The 18,182-nt window shown below is 35.7% G+C and overlaps 1 protein-coding gene across 1 annotated transcript in view; it reads right to left on the bottom strand.

Moving 5' to 3' along the window:
• Window positions 1-18,182, bottom strand: part of fstl5 (follistatin-like 5) — a 272,518-nt gene that overhangs the window by 40,847 nt on the left and 213,489 nt on the right. The window contains exons 9-10 of the mRNA XM_015392029.1: window positions 14,590-14,751; window positions 12,070-12,204 (exon numbers count right to left, since the gene is read on the bottom strand). Coding sequence (XP_015247515.1) covers window positions 12,070-12,204; window positions 14,590-14,751 — 297 coding nt within the window. The remainder of the gene's footprint in view (window positions 1-12,069; window positions 12,205-14,589; window positions 14,752-18,182) is intronic.

The raw sequence follows: 18,182 nt of genomic DNA, 5'->3' as shown, positions 1-18,182 counted from the left end.
AAGAACATTTACTGACCATGACTTGGTGAAAGTCGATCTCCGTTTGTCCACCAAGGGACTAACTACACAGTAACTTTAAATGTTCATTCTGTATTTATTTTGCATTAAAAGATACAGACATAGCCCTGCAATGCCAAGTGAATCCTTGAATGTAATTTTTTTTCTTTGTATATCACTTTGTACGGGTTCCCTCACTGAGAATCACAAAAGATTGAACATTTTATTACATTGTATCACTCCTAAACATGTTTGTGATCGACTGCAATGGTTAAAACACTTTTAGGACCAAACATGAAAAAAGTATACATTTTAAAAGATGCTGAATTGCTTTACAAATCTCATTTCATTGAGTGAACCTTTTTTATTCTCTTCTGAAATTTTTTCTCTGGTCTTTTTGTTCTTTTCACTAGTTTCTGTCTAGCCTTGGTATTTAGTTCCTTTGTCTCTTTTTTATCTGTTGTTACAAAATGAACTGACCGATTGATTTTTTTTTTTTTTTTTGCCTGTATGTGTTTTCTATGAATAAAACAGGCAATGGAGAACCAAAGTAAAATTTGCAACAAAAAATTTGAAATGGGGGGGAATTATCCAACTAAAAACCTAAAGGAGGACCTAAAAAGCATTAGCTGATCTTTTGATTATTAATGTAATGTTGAATAATGTTTAAAAATATATATTTTTTCACTTTATAATCTAATCTTAATCCTACCATGTACTGTACTTTTCAAAACAGTATCAATGTCCAGATGAAAATGCTATTAAAATAGATTCTGATACAGCTATTATAAAGCCATTCTTATATCATATACACCAGGCATCCCCAAACTCGGTCCTCGAGGGCCGCTGTCCTGCAGGTTTTAGATGTTTCTCTGCTCCAGCACAGCTGATTTTAATTGATAGTTGATTAACAGGCTTTTGCTCTACTGCAATCATCATAATAAGCTGTGCTAAAGCAGGGAAACCTCTAAAACCTGCAGGACAGCGGCCCTCGAGGACCGAGTTTGGGGATGCCTGATATACACACTTGAAAAAAGTAGGGGTATTTTATGTAAAGAGAAAATTTCATTAGTGATTGATATAAATATATGTCCAAAATAATGGTGGCCTCTGTGGCATTAAACCCAATCTTCTCTTGGCATATTCTGCATCGCTGCAGGTTGAAGTAACAATACTAATTTACCTTCATGACATGGTAATTAATCAAACAAAGTTTTGTTGTGGTAGAAGTCAGATAAGTATCCCAGATGTTGGTGCTTTTAATTATAACATAATACAGAGATATCCACTGTTGGTTTGGTTTGTACTGTATTGTTTCACAATTACACTGCTCCTTTCTTGGGACAAGCTCAGCAATCTATCAACATTAAGTAGAGAGAAACATGATTCATTAACGCTAATGCTTTCTGTAAATCTGCCCAAACATTGTTTCTCTGAGCACCAGCTGCTTTTTCCACTTCTTACACTGAGGATAGAGTATATGTGACACACCGTGGCTGCCTGGAGAAAGCCCTCTAAACCTTGTATTTTACCATACTTTAACATTTTGTGCAGCTACTCAAACCACTTTCAATTTTACATCTCCATTTATTTGCAGGAAAGGTTTTGGTGTCCTTACTGGGTCAATTTTCTGTCTGGTGAAAATCATTTTGTCCTGAAATCTATCATATGGTGATGTGAAAGAAACTACCCCCGTGGGAGTAGATCAGCTGGATAAGAAATACTGCTTTTGACAATATATTTTTTTAAAAACAGCGTGATGGCAGCAGCTGAAGCATGTGTTATTGAAGAAAAGTTATCTTAGAGTTCAAAGGTTTAAACTTTAAGATATCCCTGAATCCATGAATGTTTTTGCCCTGGTAATGTTAGATCATTTTGCCATTTATCTTTGGTGAATACACAACTACCCACCCTCCGATTTCATCTTTCTACCACAACACCTCTCTTTTCCCATGCAGCTTGCCTTAAATGGTTTCACCAGAGTTCATATTTAGTCAGAACTAGCTCACATTCCCTCAGTAAGAATGTTTTTAAGCAATGTTTTCACTTTTTTTTATTGTTGTTGGCCTGTCTTGAGCTGTTCCGCCTTGTAGTTTATTGTGGAAAACCAATCTTTCAGAAATAAACTGAGAAATTCAATAAAAAAAGGGGTATTGTCATACATCTGAATTACACCATTACTTCAGCCAGTGCAAAGTGTTTCTGTAATAAAGCAAGAAGCTAATTTATTTGTAAGGGCGACATGATCATTCTCACCGACATTGGTTATGATAAATTTGGTTTTCCGATAGCTTAAGGGTTTTCATCAAGAGTTATGTTTCTGTTCTTTAACCTCCAGCAATGACCTATTAGGACAACACAAGGGATGCTAGCTCACTAGCTTTCCCTACTGAGGAAATCTTTGGTAACATGAACCACTAAACGCAAGAGATATCATTCCCCATAACCTGCTGTTTGGAAAAATACTTTGTTACCATTATGAAGGGACAGTACACTTTCTGTTGCTGCCGATGCAGCACCAAGGCTTTGTTTCAAAATTCTTCCAGGTCTAAAGACAGCAGGATCTTATTTTCAACATAGGCTATATCTGTACTTTTGGAACAAATGCTATAGTGACCACTCACAGCTCTATACTTTAAACCCCCGTTTACCCCATTGCTCTCACAAAGGCAAACACTCTCACAGCTCTGTAGCCAGGGGCGTACTGACATTCATTGGGTGGAAGCTGGATCCAACTTGCAGCTTTTGGATCGCAGAAGAAAAACTCTTCACAGTAAGCTAAAGCACTTCAGGAAACATGGATTAAAAATGCATAGAAAAAAATTATAACCGTTTAGATATCTTGGGATTTGATCAGTTAAATAAAAGCAAAGATTTTAATATATTTGGCTACCACACCTCAATTAGAATAAACTGAAACAAACCCGAAGCCTAGAGTCAGTGCTGGCCATGCTAGATGTGACTGCATCCCTTATCTAATCCCAGCTGAAGATCTGAATAGACTCTGTAGTGACTGCTGCTGCCAGGGAAGTCCCGCCCACACTCACTGCAGTTTTACAGCCAGGGAGTTCACACTGACCACTTTGACAGGGAAAAGCTCTCAAGTTGAAAGTTAGTGCCAAGATTTAAGCACTGGTGAGAGTGTCAGAGTGTTGTTAAGATAAAGGTCAGTGAGAAGCCATCAGCCAGGCTCTGATGAAAGGGAGATAATAAGACAGGGTTAAAAGATCTCCAGGAACTAGAGAACAGAAGAAATGCAATCTATAATAAAAATCACAGCTGACTTTTTTTCACGATAGAGTTCCTTTCTTAAACTTATAGTAATTATCTTTTTTATTTGCTCTTAAGTATACAGAGATTGAACCCTGCTAAGCTTAAAGCTACAGGTTTAATCATCTTATCTTGACCAAGATAGCACACAAAGAGTCAGAAACAGAACCAGCTTTAATGGCTGTTTAAATTCAATGTACTGTAATATGTCCTCGTTTTTTTATATATTAATCTTAATTATCTTTGGTTTTTATGTTATGTGTTTGCTGAAGGAATATTTCAAATTATTCAACTCTTTAAAGTAATTATTTTAAATCTTTGTCATAAATTAAAAAAGTAAAGACAATTGAATACATTCTCACATTACGTTTTTTTTTGTCAAATTAGTGACAGAACTCTATGTAGATGGCCCAAAACCTATAAAAAGACCTTCAAGTAAGAAACACTCCAAATATTTTGGAATTAGAAACGTTGAAGATTCTTGTACACATGCTATCCAATTGGAAACTTATCTTGTTGTAGATTTATTTTTTGTAGTGCTGCTCAGGCTCTCTCTGTATGAGCTAAATTCTCTTTTCTGTGATATTTTTCTATATGCAGAGGCACTTTTATTCAATCAATCAATCAATCAATCAATCAATTTCTTTATTGTCAACTACAATGTGCAACATAATGTTTGCTTTTTCTGTCCTGACTCTTAAAGGTGGTCGCATTTTCCTCCTGCTCTGAATCTCCCTGTTCTGTCCCTGCTTCGCTGTGTCTTGTCTTTCCTAAGCCCTCTCTTCATATCACCCAAATTCATTTCAGCTGGTCTCTCAATGCAATAGATCAAATTTTCTCAACTGGAAGACAGGGAATATCGGGCCCTTCCTGTCCTGCCGGGAAATTCTTTGTGTGTTTCATGTCTTTTACTATGTTGTCAGTGGAGGATGTCGAACATGCATGGATTTAAGGATTTATGACATTTAGATTTCTCCTGTTTGGATTTGGAGGATACCTGATATATCTACAATTACAGAGGATATCGGTGGCAATTTGGGCATTGATCAGGCTGCCGGCAGCGGTTGACGCACTGACAAAGGCTGTGATGAGCAGGACCATAAGCTGAGCCTTTCTTTTCCTTCTATCTTGCTTTTCTTATCTTCCTGCCCTGAGGTTTTTGTTATAGAGGATCTGCCTATGTTTAACTGTGTGTGATCACATGGTTGGGAGTTGCCATCTATTGTCTGATTTGTTGTAGTTTGACCAACTTCCTTTGTGATAGGATAGGAGTGGCCATTTTTGAGTTAACAAGCTAAGATACACACATCTGTATAGTTCTACCCTCCCTTTCCAGGTCACATGATAGGAGCAGCCATTTTATGATTTATAGTCTCCAGTAGATTCCAGGGTTGCTCCTCCCCCTTTTATCACATGAAAAAGCGGGGTCTCACACATACACACATACACACAACGCCTGTCACTCTAGGTTGGCAAAAACCCCCTGTTGCTGCTAGATTAAAGGAAGATAGATTGGCTGTACCATGCTACTGTGTTGTTAATGCATTTGTAACCATTTATCATTTAAGCTTAATGTATTTATGTTGTTTTAACTGCACTGTTGGTGTCATCATATCTGCTGCTATTCCAAACAGACACTATTGAATGTAATAAACATCTGGCTTATCTTGGACAATATCAGAAGCCAGTTAAGCGGACTCTTAGGATTTTTGTTCTCTTTCTTTCAGAACTAGTCATTTAGTCTACCTTGTTTTTATTTTCTAACAGCGTGTAGTGTTTTGCATGTGACAGTTGAATAAACAGAGATAAATAGTTCTTTGATTGATAATTAATAGCGCTGCTGACAGCCTAGCCTAAGTCACTAAATTGGTAGGAATAACTGGATTTTAACTGCTGGTCCTGAAGCCACCTGGGTGTGAAAGGCCCAAAATCCTGGTTAGTGAGCAGATTAGAGTTATATTTATTCAACTAGGATCACCAAATTGATTTTACCTTTGATTTTGTATAAGTTAAATAATAAACTACAACTCCAATTCTAGTTAATAGTGTATTCATTATCTACAGGATATTCTTGCATAACAGCCTCTTGACGTGATTCAACTGCTGGTTGTCCTGAAAACAATGTGGTCTACATTTAACACTGGCAATCTTTCTGGGGAAAACCTGGTCTGATTCGGAGAAACGGCATCCATCCCACTTTGGATGGGGCAGGTCTTCTTTGAAGGAATCTGACCAAATTTATTAACCATACAAAACCCTGACAGTCCAGAAAGCAGAGTCGTAGTTTAACACAAGCATCTACAGCTTGTCTATTGTTACCCACTCATTATTCCATCCAGAAAGTTATTGAGTATCCAGTGAATAGTTACAATTCTTTTGAACATCTGACCCTTAGTTTTCCCCATCCAAATTGTAAAGCAACAAAACCACTCATCTGGTCTGTTCTTGTCCGGCTGTGTCTCCAACATGGATTGAAATATCAGCTGTGCTGCTGCCATCGGCATGTATGTGTATAGATGTTAGTGCTTGGTCTTTTTTGCTGTGACTAGCACATTTGGCTTGGAGCTTGTTTGCCTAGCTGTGCTTTTTTCGGACGGGGCCACGTGTGGACCTAGCTAACAGTTACCTTTTGTATCTGCCTCTTTTTCTATGTCTGCTTCTATCTCCTTGAACCCCAGTCGGCCTTTGGATATGGCCACTCACACTGAGCTTGGTCCTGCTGGAGGTTTCTTCCTGTTAAAAGGGAGTTTTTTTCTCCACTGTCACTACATGAATCCTCAGTATGAGGGATTGCTGAAGAGTCAACGACAAAATGCAAGTTAAAATTGTTGTTGCAAGGTCATCCAGGAGGAGCATGTCTTGCAAGTAAATATCCGGATGCAATCAACTGTTTTTCCTAACCAATCTAACAGTATTATATCTGTAAATTGCCTTGACATGATATGTGTTGTGAATTGGCGCTATATAAATAAACTGCATTAAACTAAAATAAAAAAACAAAAATAACTATCAAAGATCAATGTATATCAAGGTGAGGTCCACAATAATAGTAGAAATTAATTCTAAATAAACTTTTAAGTAAGGTTGTTGTGTGACACACAGTAGTTGAATGAGGTCGTGCCAAAACCTTACAAAAAGAACCCCCATCTCAGACTTCCTCTGCTGTTGATAGGACCACGGGTCATAAGCATATGGTAGTCTTTCTGAAATGCTTCACTGTAATGCTTTTCATGAGAAACCAAAAGACAGATCTGGCCATCTGCTTTTCCTTAATAAATACCAAAATAATGCAAATGACAAATAAGGGTCAAACCTCAACCTGTGACCATCTCACACACTTAATGAGCTTTGTGTTTGCTTAAAGGAAATGAGCAGCTGGATCCATCAATATCTCTGACTTAAGGAGCAACTAATCAGACCTTTCTCCTCTAGAAAAATAAAAATTTAGCTGATTTAGAAGCAAAAGGGACCAACATTTACCTTTAACTAAATGTTTCTAGGAAACCCTGGTCCCTAGGCTGTAAACAAGCAAGTATCCCCACTGATAAAGTTTGTCCAGTAAAAATGGAGATTAAATGCAAAATGTTGGATGAAAGAAAAATAATGTATGGCTATCAAAAATTGTCAACAAAAAAATATATATATTTAAAAAATTGGAGTGGTTTTGTACTCAATCCCTCCAAGGTCAGTACGTTGAGGTATGTCTTTACCAGCTTTAAACATGATTGATTGAACCATTTTTGGGTCAGACCTAAATTATATAAGTGGTATGAGATGCATTCCCATCAGCTTGCACCATTCCCATCAGCTTGCAAGCAAGGTTGTTTATTATACTGTTAATGCTGAACAATAAACATATGCAAGCATTCTAATACATCTGTTTAATACACCGTTCACCCACTCCTGATGCATATCATATATAAATTCTGTAAAAAATGTTTAGATTATTGCTGCAGTCCTAAAATTTAAAGCTGGTCATACCCTTGAGAAGTTAGACAAATTATACAGTATAGCTACTGTATGTGAGAGTTGGCATCAGAAACTGACATTATTTACCTCTAGAAATAAGTAAAAATCTCAGCTCTTTTATATCCAGAACCTTAATGCAACACAAGATAACTAACAGATGTGCACAAAGAAACCCCAGCTATGATAAAGAGTAAGGGTAAAAAACTAAAATAAATGATTTGGCACAGTTAGGCCAACTGCCTTAAGAATTATGCTACCAGCTGTTTCACAAAGCCAATTTTAGTGAAAAAAGTCAAAATAAACTGCAGAACAATTTAACTAAAAGGGTAATGCTAGAAAGGAAAGGAAAAACAGGAATGGAAAAACACCTCAGGGTGGATTTGGAGCTTTCAGGTGTTAAATCTATTTGCAGTGCATTTTTTTTACATTATGTTCTATGACTATTGCAGTTACATTAACTAAGAAAAAATAATTTTGTAGTTTCCTTTTGCATTTATGAAACTACACTCGTACCCCGAACCTTTACAGTAATCAGCTTTGAACGATACAATTTGGATCTGGTTTAAAATTACAGTATTTATTGCTGCCATCCCACACCATGTTAATCTGTCCCTACCCCTGCTTCTCTCCTGGACAAATCATTGAGTTGACTGCAAGTGCTGCCACTGACTATATTTAATCTATATCCCCTCCCCCATATTGTAAAAATGGCTGGGAGCTAATCTTTTTAACAGTATCTGTTCTATGCAGCCATTAAAGATTACTGCCATTAAGTTCTTCCCTTACGGTGCTTTTTTTTAAAGGACTTCACACCCTTGTTTTAATGTATTTCCGTGTGTCTGCTCTGTCCTCATAAACCACTGTATTGGGTCACTGTTCAAAAAAAGTTATTTATGTTGCTAAAGCTTTGTTCAAGAGAAAGGGTTTCTAAAAGTCATTTAGCATACTGTATTTAACCACTGGTCTGCTTTACCTCAAAAAATCTTTTAGTATTTGGCACATGAAAGGTAATTGAATATGATTTGATTTTATCATTAATATTTTAATTAGACTTGTAGTTGAAACAGAATATTCTAATGTCATTTGATTAATCTTACTATATATTTTGATGTAGAAAGACGGATAAGCTATTTTTGCAAGTACTTTTTGAAATACATTTGTGTGTGAATTTGGCATGTATATGTAGATAAAATTTATTAGACTATGTACATGATTTATTCCAGTTAAATTATACACATGATTCAGTTTTTTTTTTTTTTTGCAACCCAATCTGTATGAGAAGAACCAAACTTTCCTGCTGCTATAAATATGATTGCAGATCAAACACCAGCATTTAATGGTTCCTGATATGTTTTAGAGCAAAAAATTATTCAATTTTAATCTGGTTAATAGAAATTAAAAACAAATTAGTTGTTTTGCATAATTCTCCCAGCTTAAGAGATGCAGGGGCAACAGCAATGCATATGAAAATAAAAATGATTAACTTGTAAAGTAATTAGCTGCAATAATTAACATTTTCTGATGTGTTTAAATTAGCATTCAAATGACTAAAGGTTTATGATCTAGGGATGCATTAATAAACTTTATGCTATTTTTGTGGCATTTGTTGATTAAATGTAAAGTACAAAACAGCTTTTAAGCTAAGACTGATATTTCCTGGGATCAGATGAGCAGAATCCTTGCAGCAAAGGGCTGCAGGCAGCAAGGACTGACAGCCCACTGTTGCTGCAGGCTTACCTTGACAGCTATTCTGGCAAAACTGATGATCAGCTTCCAGTAGTTCCCTTCAGTTTTTTGTGAATGTGGTAGGTGATGTCACAGGAAAACTAGAAAGGGTCATGTATTTAGGCTGACAGATATTACGTACACAGCACAACATCTGTAATAAAGTATGTTTATTCTTTTTTAAAGCAGCTGTACAAACCCTGACTGTCGATCCGCTGACATCCCTTTGAAGTCTGTCTTGTGGGGTTTTTTCTCTCCAAAAGAGGGTCTACCATATCTAACTTTGAGCATCATTTTAGCCTTCGGTAGATCTTCAAAAGCTTCAAAGCGAATGGGGCAACATGTGACCTCATCGAGGATGACCCTCTGATGTCTGACAGGCAGGGCAGAGGAAGCTCTACTCTACAGGGATCACATCTAAACATATTTGGTTTTTACACAGGTCTGGGACAGTGAACACGTGATATATGACCTGACTGCAAAGTTGCAATGCTTGTACCAACTGAGAGCCCTAATTACCCACAGAAAACATTGAGCACGCTAACGACTGGATGAATGCCTCTAAGACAAATTCTGACATTTCTAAGAAGGTCAAAGCTAATTACTGTGTGCAATTCTTCTCATGAGGAAAGAACAAGGCGAGATTGTTTGCTAAGAAATGCTTCCAGATATAAATAAGGTAGCTTGTTTCACAAACAGTGTGTTAAATTTAATGGTGACAAAGTAACGAAAAAAAAAAAAAAAGGAAAAAACAAAACACAATTATTTTTAACACTAATAAAGAATTGCTTTTTGGTACCACTATGTTTCGGAATAATATATTTTTTTTAAAAAGTCATAATTTAAATAATTTAAATACAATGAATGAAGCTTGAGATTCATTCATTGCAGCAGTCAAGTTAATGGTCAAATGTATTATTCTGTTAAAATATGCTCAGAAAATTTTCAATACATACAAGTAATGTATGGTGTGAATCAAATCTCATATGAGGGGGAGAAATCACAGCTCCTGTGACCATTTCATTTCTGCTGGTAGTTAACAGCCAGAACATTGAGACAATGGCAGTTGTTGTTTGTCTGCATTAAGTTTATGAAGAAAATGCTTTCTTTTAAAGTTGTTTGTACTTGTCTACTGTACACTTCCAGTACTAAATTTCTGAATGTGTCTGTCATTAGATATCTTTAGGTCATCTTAATCTCTTCCTAAATATTAAGTTTTGATAATATTTATTGGCTGCAACTGTTTCTTTGTCCAAGGCTGAGCTCACACTGACGGTGGTGCAGTTGAGGTGAGGGTGCAGCAAAGAATCCATATAATTAAAGTCAATGTGTACTCTCACATCAGTCACAGTATACAGCACACAAAATCTTTGGATACTGAAACCAAGTGGCTCAAAGGAATGATTCCACAAGAAGGAAGGCTGGCCTGACACTGTAGAGGTCTCTGCACCAAGATTCTGAATTTAACAGTCCAAATGGGAACAAAAATCTCAGAATAAGATCAACCCAATGAACTATTCTAACTCTACAAGTAGAAAACAAAAAGACAAAATGGAAACATGGGGAAACAGAGGGGCTGTTGTGGGATGATAATGGATATTTTTGCGCAGATAACGATTTTTGCCCTAGAACTCCCAAAAAGAGCATGAACCTAAGTGAAGTTGGGATTTTGATCTGCAAAGAGTTGTATAAATGTGCGCATAGTAGTGAGTGAGTTAGGGTGAATGTAGCTATAGTGTAAAGGGCTTTAAGTTGTCAGTATGTTTAGGAAAGCACTAAATCCAAATTCAGTCCAATTACAATTTAAATCCCTCAAAGCTAGTTTTCTGAATCTTTGAGCTAATGCTAACAAGCGTGTCTCTCACAACTTCTCCTCCTCGCTGGGAAAAATACTTTCAACTGATCCTCTTTCCAAGATAAAACACTGTAGACAGTCTAGATTTGCATTGAGAACCTTGCTAATAAATCATACAAATATTAAATCCTCTATGCTTTCTTAATTGGTTCTGCATCAAATACACATTACAGTGGTTAAGCACTGGTTCTTTATCTATTCTAGATTGTTTATTGTTAAAAGGATCCCCATTAGCTGCCACCAAAGTGGGATGAGCTGGTCTTCCTGGGGTCCACAAGACAAAACAAAAATCACTTAATCAAACATTACAGACATTATTATAGATCTCCTCAGAAACCATTCAGAATAAGTTATTAAATTCATATCTATTACATTAATTCTCACTTTCATACAATAAATATCTTAATTCACTACTCACAAATTTAAATAGTGCATTCTCAAGTAATAATTAAAAGATACTTTACTATCCAGTTCACGTCTATTCAGTGAGCAATTATTTCAAAAACCAATGGCACGATAAATAACTGTTCTCTTTAACGCATTTGATTTTGGACATGGCAACATTATAACTAGATTACTGCATATACCCACAAAAAATACATACAAAAACTAGTTCCTAAAGGAGCATGGATTATCTGTTTATCAATTCTAATGCTAATATATTAATATCAATGAATTATTAATATATTTTTGTTGTCAGTTAATAAATTATATTTTAAGATGGAGATTGAAAGGAGATTCAATCAAAATATCTCTGGTGCATCCATCTGTTTTAAATGGATAATGCTTGCTCCAAAATGTGGAAATTTTAGGAAGAACAAATTCCCTGAGGCAAATCGGTGGCCAGCGGTGGTCTAAGGTTGGCCGGATATAACCCTGTAAGGTCCTTAGCTCTGCCCTTGGTTCTCTTTTGTTTTCTTAAGGCATACATTTCCATGTTTCCTGTTTATATGCATAGACATTTGTTCAGAAACCTAGCACATCCCCACAATACGTTTGACTGGGGGAAGCCTAAATTCATTCAAAATGAAAATGCAAAAAAGTGAATCTAAACTATTTCAAGGTAAGTAATATATGTATAGATGAAACGACAAACCAGAGAAAACTGACCTGGTAGACAGTGTTTGTGCATCAAAAAATAACAAAATGATGGAAGCAAAGAAAAAGCTTTTAGAAGCTTTATTTGCACTCCACTATACTGAATGAATAAAAGAGGAAAACAAACTAAAGCTGGCTTCATGATTAATACATACAGGTTTTGCGAGCCGAGTCCTCCACAAACAGGGAAGAGATGTCCTCGTCCACACCGGCTTCGTTCTTGGCTATGCAGGTATAGGCCCCAGTGTCTTCAAAGTGCACGTTGCTGATGTGCACCTCACTTCCATTAGCTTTGAAGAAGAGCAGAGAGGACTTACAAAAAGGGGCAAAGTGTTTGCTTTCCAGAAAGACATAAAAGTAGACTCCCATCTTGCCATCTTAGGTGCCATTATGTAACAACCAGATCATTTTGCTTCAGGGAGAATTCAAAAGGCCGTAGTTCAAAGTAAGAAAGTTAATATCCATGCCTCTGGGAAGAACAGAACGAGAACCCTTTACTGATGTTTCTAAAAGTCTGAATTTAAGTTTGTGTTATCAACAAGTAGAATCTGTACACATTTTAAACAAAAGGCAGTACAAAAACAAAAGAAAACTACATATTACTGCATCATTGAGGCTATAGCAGGTCTAAGATCTTAGTAAGAAAATTATATTTGGTTCTAGAATATGAATACAGGAAAACATTATAGAAATAATAATGTTGTCTACAAAGTTTTGTTTTCATCCATACTGAGTTACAAAGAGCTGCAAATTTGACACGTTTTCCTATAACATGACAGAGGCTTTGGTACACCCCATCTGTCAACTGTGACTGGCTTATTCAATTTCCTCAGTGAGACATATATTTCTCCTCAACATCACTATAACCACATCAACCACTGTTTTCCCCATGACTACATGACAAATAATGTACTAGATGGTGCAGTACAGAATTAGAACACAGACGCCCAATGCCCATAACATGCATGATCTTAACTGAGTAACTAAATTATAGAAATATGTGCAATTAAAATGAATGTGAAGTTCAATCAGTGAGGGTATTCATTCTGTTTCTACTTAAATTTTATAAAAACATGGCCCGTATTTACATACAAAGAGGACAAGAACAAGACCTGCTGTTGATGTATCATATGTGAGCTTTCTTTCATGTCTGTTTTTGTGGGGACAAATATAAATGCACATTTAGTACATTTTCTTAAATCGTCTGACTAATTTGCACATTCCTTTAAATGTGAGTATGCTATTTTTGATAACTGCGCAGTATTTTGCTCTCAGGCTTTGAATTTGCGCCTTCTGCAAAGAGTGTTCTTATTTTTAGTTTTACACTTTTACCTTTGGGTGTATCTGAATGCTTCCATTTACCTGTCACTTTGCAGATTGCTGGTACACCAGAGTGTCCCCACTGAGGTACAATATGGGTCTTTTTCTTTTTTTTATGTATTCTTTGAAAAATCTGAGTAAATTCAGCAGTTCCCCATACTTTGTTCAGGAGACAGTGTTATATAACTGGTTCCGTGTGTATAAATAAACTGGAGGGCATTTACATTGCTTTAGTATAAAAATTCTATGAATAGAGAGTTCACATTCTATTTTGCAACTAGTTTATATATATATATATATATATATATACTGTATATATACATAATGTGGCGTGATAACTTGATCTAAGTCTTAATAAAGTTAAAGATAGGATTATTTAACACTGAATGTGTACTTTAAAAAAGACCTGTGCTTCAGCTTTGACTTCAGTACCAATGACTTGTGACAAGAGCATCTTAACTTGAAATGATGTAATGCTATCATTAAGGTTAAAAACATGCCATACAAAAATCATAATCTGCCTATATTATTTTCATTTAATCTATTTGGTGCTCAAGGGATAGCTCAATATCACTTATTAATGCCTTGATACATAAGACTTGAACTTGACATGGGGCTTCTTAGTCTGGACTATAGATCGGATCCTAAAACTTGAGACTAACATGTTCCTCAGGAAGTAAGGACTTAGTCCTGATCGTAAACCCACCTAACTTTTTATTTTATTCGGTCTGGTTTCATGGTCTCATAAATAAAATAAAATATAATGATCAATATCTTTTTCCAAATAGCTTTTAACACTATCTTGACAATCATTTTGGATCTCTACTTTTCTCTACTTAGGTAGAAATATATAGAGTGCTCCTGTTAGGAAAATGTTTGATTATTGTACCCACCTCTGACTATAATGCTTTATTCAGGAACTCATCATTCAGGAGTACGGCTGGAGCAACTAATGATTAATTGATTATTGACATATCAACTAATTTGTAACAACCCACTTGGAGCAGTTATATCAAAATTGTAAGAAAATATAAAAATATTTTGGATTTAAGATTTCTGGTTTAATTTAGCAAAAAAAATCTTCTTTAAGGAACCTTTTGCTATCCGATTATTTATTAATCAATTAGTGGAAAAATAATTGGCAGATTAATCGATTTACAAAATAATCGTTAGTTGCAGCCCTACATATGCGTAAACCTTTTATATGTACAGGCGGGTTATATCTATTCTAGTGATGGACCCCTCTACCACTGATCACATTTTTATATTTTAACTCAACACCGTCTGCAGTGGATATGGCAAACAAAACTAAAATATACTCAGAGTAGATTTTAAAAATTAGGGCTTGTGTTTACCTTGCAGAGTAAGCTGTTTGGACAGCTTGGTCTTTATGTCCATGCCATTCTTGAGCCAAGAGAGTTGTGGACTGGGGATACCCTCGGCGTGACACCGCAGGCTGGCAGTGACTCCTGGCTCCCGGGCTTGGCTCTCTGGGTAAACTCTGATGACAGGAGGGACTGGAAGGTGACAGGAAAAGAGATAACAACATGGTTAACATAAGTAATGCTTTGTGCCTCTCTGTTGTTTACATCAGTATTGTCACATAAGAAGTTTGGAAACCTTATCAAACAAGATGTTTTAGATAAGAAGTTAAGGAAATGCATGGCCCTTCATTAGCATCTATTATCAATAGGTTTGAGTGCAGCATTAGTAAACATGCTTAGATAAGATTAATGTGATTCATGCAATCAAATGCATCAGATAGATAAAAAAGGAGCAAACTGTTGTTCTGATTCTATTGATTTTGCTTGGTCTTCTATTGATTTCCTGTAACGTTTTGTCAAGAAGGAGATGAGTGGAACGAAGCAGAAAAAAACAAAACTTGTGAGAGGGGCACAGGCGAAAACTAAATAAACAGCGGGTGTTACACTGTTTGGAATGTCCGTGAGGTTCATGCCAGAGTTTCAAGGGTTAAATATCCCCCAAAGCAAAACAAATAAATAAAACAAACCTTCATACTGTATCTCTAGTTTCCACATATTAGCATAAATCAATAATCCACTCAAATGGATAAATAATATTCATTTATGCATTGGCTGAGACGAAGCCACAAGTTTTGTGCTATAGCCTGGGGCTGGCTTGTTAAAATTTTAGTCCAGAAAACAGGGGGAATATCAAAAGCCTGAATTTGAATAATCCTCTAAAGGGAGATGCACTTTTTAAATAGCATAACAATGATAAACCTTTTCAAAAAGAAAGTTTATCTGAAATAAATTGTGACTGGGACCGAGACAGGGACAAATAAATGCTTTAAAAACAACCTGATTCGTTCCACAACGTTTCACAAATAAGCATGACAACCTGGCGTCTGTTTGCATAGAGACATGAAATCTCTATCCCACTATCTTGTTTTGAGCAATCCCTTTAAACCTTCAGTGACCCAAATCAGTGTCCCTTTTTTTCCCCTTTGTTTTCAGAAACAGACTTCAGAGGTATGAGTGCATGACAGAAATACAGGTTTTGGCATCAGCTGAGAAGGCAGGCATGCTTTAGAGGCCATTTCCTGTGGATGTGTTGTAGGAGGAAGTCTTTACTCAGCCAGGTGAATGAAAGGACTAAAGATTGCTGCCACAACCATCTGGTAATCACAGCACACTGAGGTTTTGGAGTTTGCATCATCATATCTGCCAAGAGAGTCCACTGAGGGCCACAAGGGCTGCCACTGCAAAATCCTTCCCAATAACCACCACACAGGTTCTCCAGTTAACTTGATTCTTTTGATGCCTTTTAAAAACACTGCTTGAATAAAAAACACCTATTTAGGTCTAGCTTATCATTTCCTTTTTACATCCCAGCAGCCAACTGCTTATAGTGAATTTTTAATGTTTGCAAAGACCACATCATACAAATTCTTAGTGGTGCCAATTTATCTGCGTTGTGTGCTGTAAACCATCTTTATTTTCTTGTTAGGTGACATTGTGTTTGTGTCTATATTAAAGATAATGGTCAAATAGTTTATTGTAATCCCACTAAACTGAAACTCATATCAATTTATTGTAAGCATTCATATCTTTCAAGTATCTTGCAATAGTTTTTTTTCTTTACTTTAATCAATATGCGGTACCCCTACAGAAAACAGAATTTATTTAATCAGAAAACAATAATATTTTATGAAAGCAAAAAGAGAGGTTACAGAAATGGGAGCTCCAATGGGGTATGTCCATACTCTATACAGAGTGTGTCCTGGAAACTTTGTCTGCATCCGTTACTGCATCAGTGCCTAAACTGGCATAAAAGTTTGTTTCTTCTGAAGTTCATTTTAAAGCACATTTTCTTTAATAATAGCATTTAGCACATTAACATTGTTGGCATCTCAGTTTCTCTTCAATTATAAATCATAAATTTACTACAAATGCATATATTTATTTGTAACACATCATCCATAACTTTTCACCCAAAGTTTTGAAAGGAGCCATTGTAAAAGCTGATTCATAATTTCTGCTGCTTTTTATCATTCCCAGTGACTTTGTATATAATTTTTCATTAACTTGCTACATCATCCTTATTTCCTAATAACCATTTGTTTCTTAGTTTCTTTATAGATGATGCTGCCATAAAGAATCTGCTTAATCAGCAGTTTTCCAACGATTATGTCAGGCATAAAATGGTTATTAAAAATTAATGGTGTTAAAAATCATTGTTGTGTTGAACTTACATAATGCTTTGATTATTCTTTATATTTACAATAAGCAGATATTAGTCCCTGAGTAGTATAATAAAGTTCTTTAGATAAATTAGCTTCCATGAAATTCTAATTTCTTAGGGTGCACTTTTATCACTTTGTGTGGGTAAAACTCCCGAAGCTTATACTATCTTCCTGAAATATTTGTACTTACATCAGTGATTTTTTTTTTACATTGACATACAGTGTTTGTTATAGTTTTGGCTCAACTGATTTAATAAAAATAAAAACTTTTCACCTATTAAATATCCATACCCACTGTACACTCATGGTTATGCTGTTGGGTGAATCTAACAAAAGGTTAGAGTAAATCTGAACACTTTCCGAGCACCCCCCAAGGTAAACACAAAAGCAAATAACACACACACTAATGCATGTATATTAGAACTTCAGCCTTACAGCCTTACATACATGTGTAGCAGGAAGACAGGGAGGAAAAAGCAATGAAGCTTTTTCAGAATGACACTGGAATTCAACCTACATGATCTACAATATCCGAAATTGATATCATTGGATTGCAGTTACATGCAGGTTAGGATAAGGCTTTTTGTTGGTATACAAAAGTAAAGAATATTAGAGTCAGTAAATTCCTCTTTACGTGTCAGGAACCTGTTTAATCTGCAACATTCACAATACAAGTTTTTGAGTTCTCTGAAAATATCTTTTAACTCACTTTACCTGCATGAATAGCTGAAATTCACTATTTTGTGTATTAAATAGAAGCTTCAATTACTCTTAAAAAAACATTTATACCCAATAATATATATATGTATTATTTTTATCTCCTTGTTGCTTTAAACTGCAATAGTACTTTATCAGGACTGTACAGTATGTGATAAACCAGCACAAACTAGTACATTTTTTTTTGTCAGTTAGAAAGTGAATGAAAAATAATTTAAATTAGTCTATATTTCTTTTACAGCATAATAACCTGAAAAGCATTGCATGCATCTGTATGTATCCGGTCCAGTCAGAACAGTGGTAGCCTATTGGGATACAACTCTTTTAGCTTTGTACATCTAGGCACTAATAATTTGACCTTTTCTTCTATACGACTTGAACTCAGTCAAATAGGATGGAAAAAGCATATGAACAGACTAGAACTCTTGACACAGTTGCGTCTGAGGAAAAAAAGGGAAATCGAATTAGACTGTCATGGTCCTGGTCTGATTGTTCCTGTTTTCCTTAGTTATCCATTTGTTGTCC

This window comes from Cyprinodon variegatus, unplaced genomic scaffold (genome assembly GCF_000732505.1).
Source record: "Cyprinodon variegatus isolate N-32 unplaced genomic scaffold, C_variegatus-1.0 Scaffold570, whole genome shotgun sequence".
NCBI classification, from domain to species: domain Eukaryota; kingdom Metazoa; phylum Chordata; class Actinopteri; order Cyprinodontiformes; family Cyprinodontidae; genus Cyprinodon; species Cyprinodon variegatus.
This window is presented reverse-complemented; position numbering and strand designations above follow the sequence as displayed.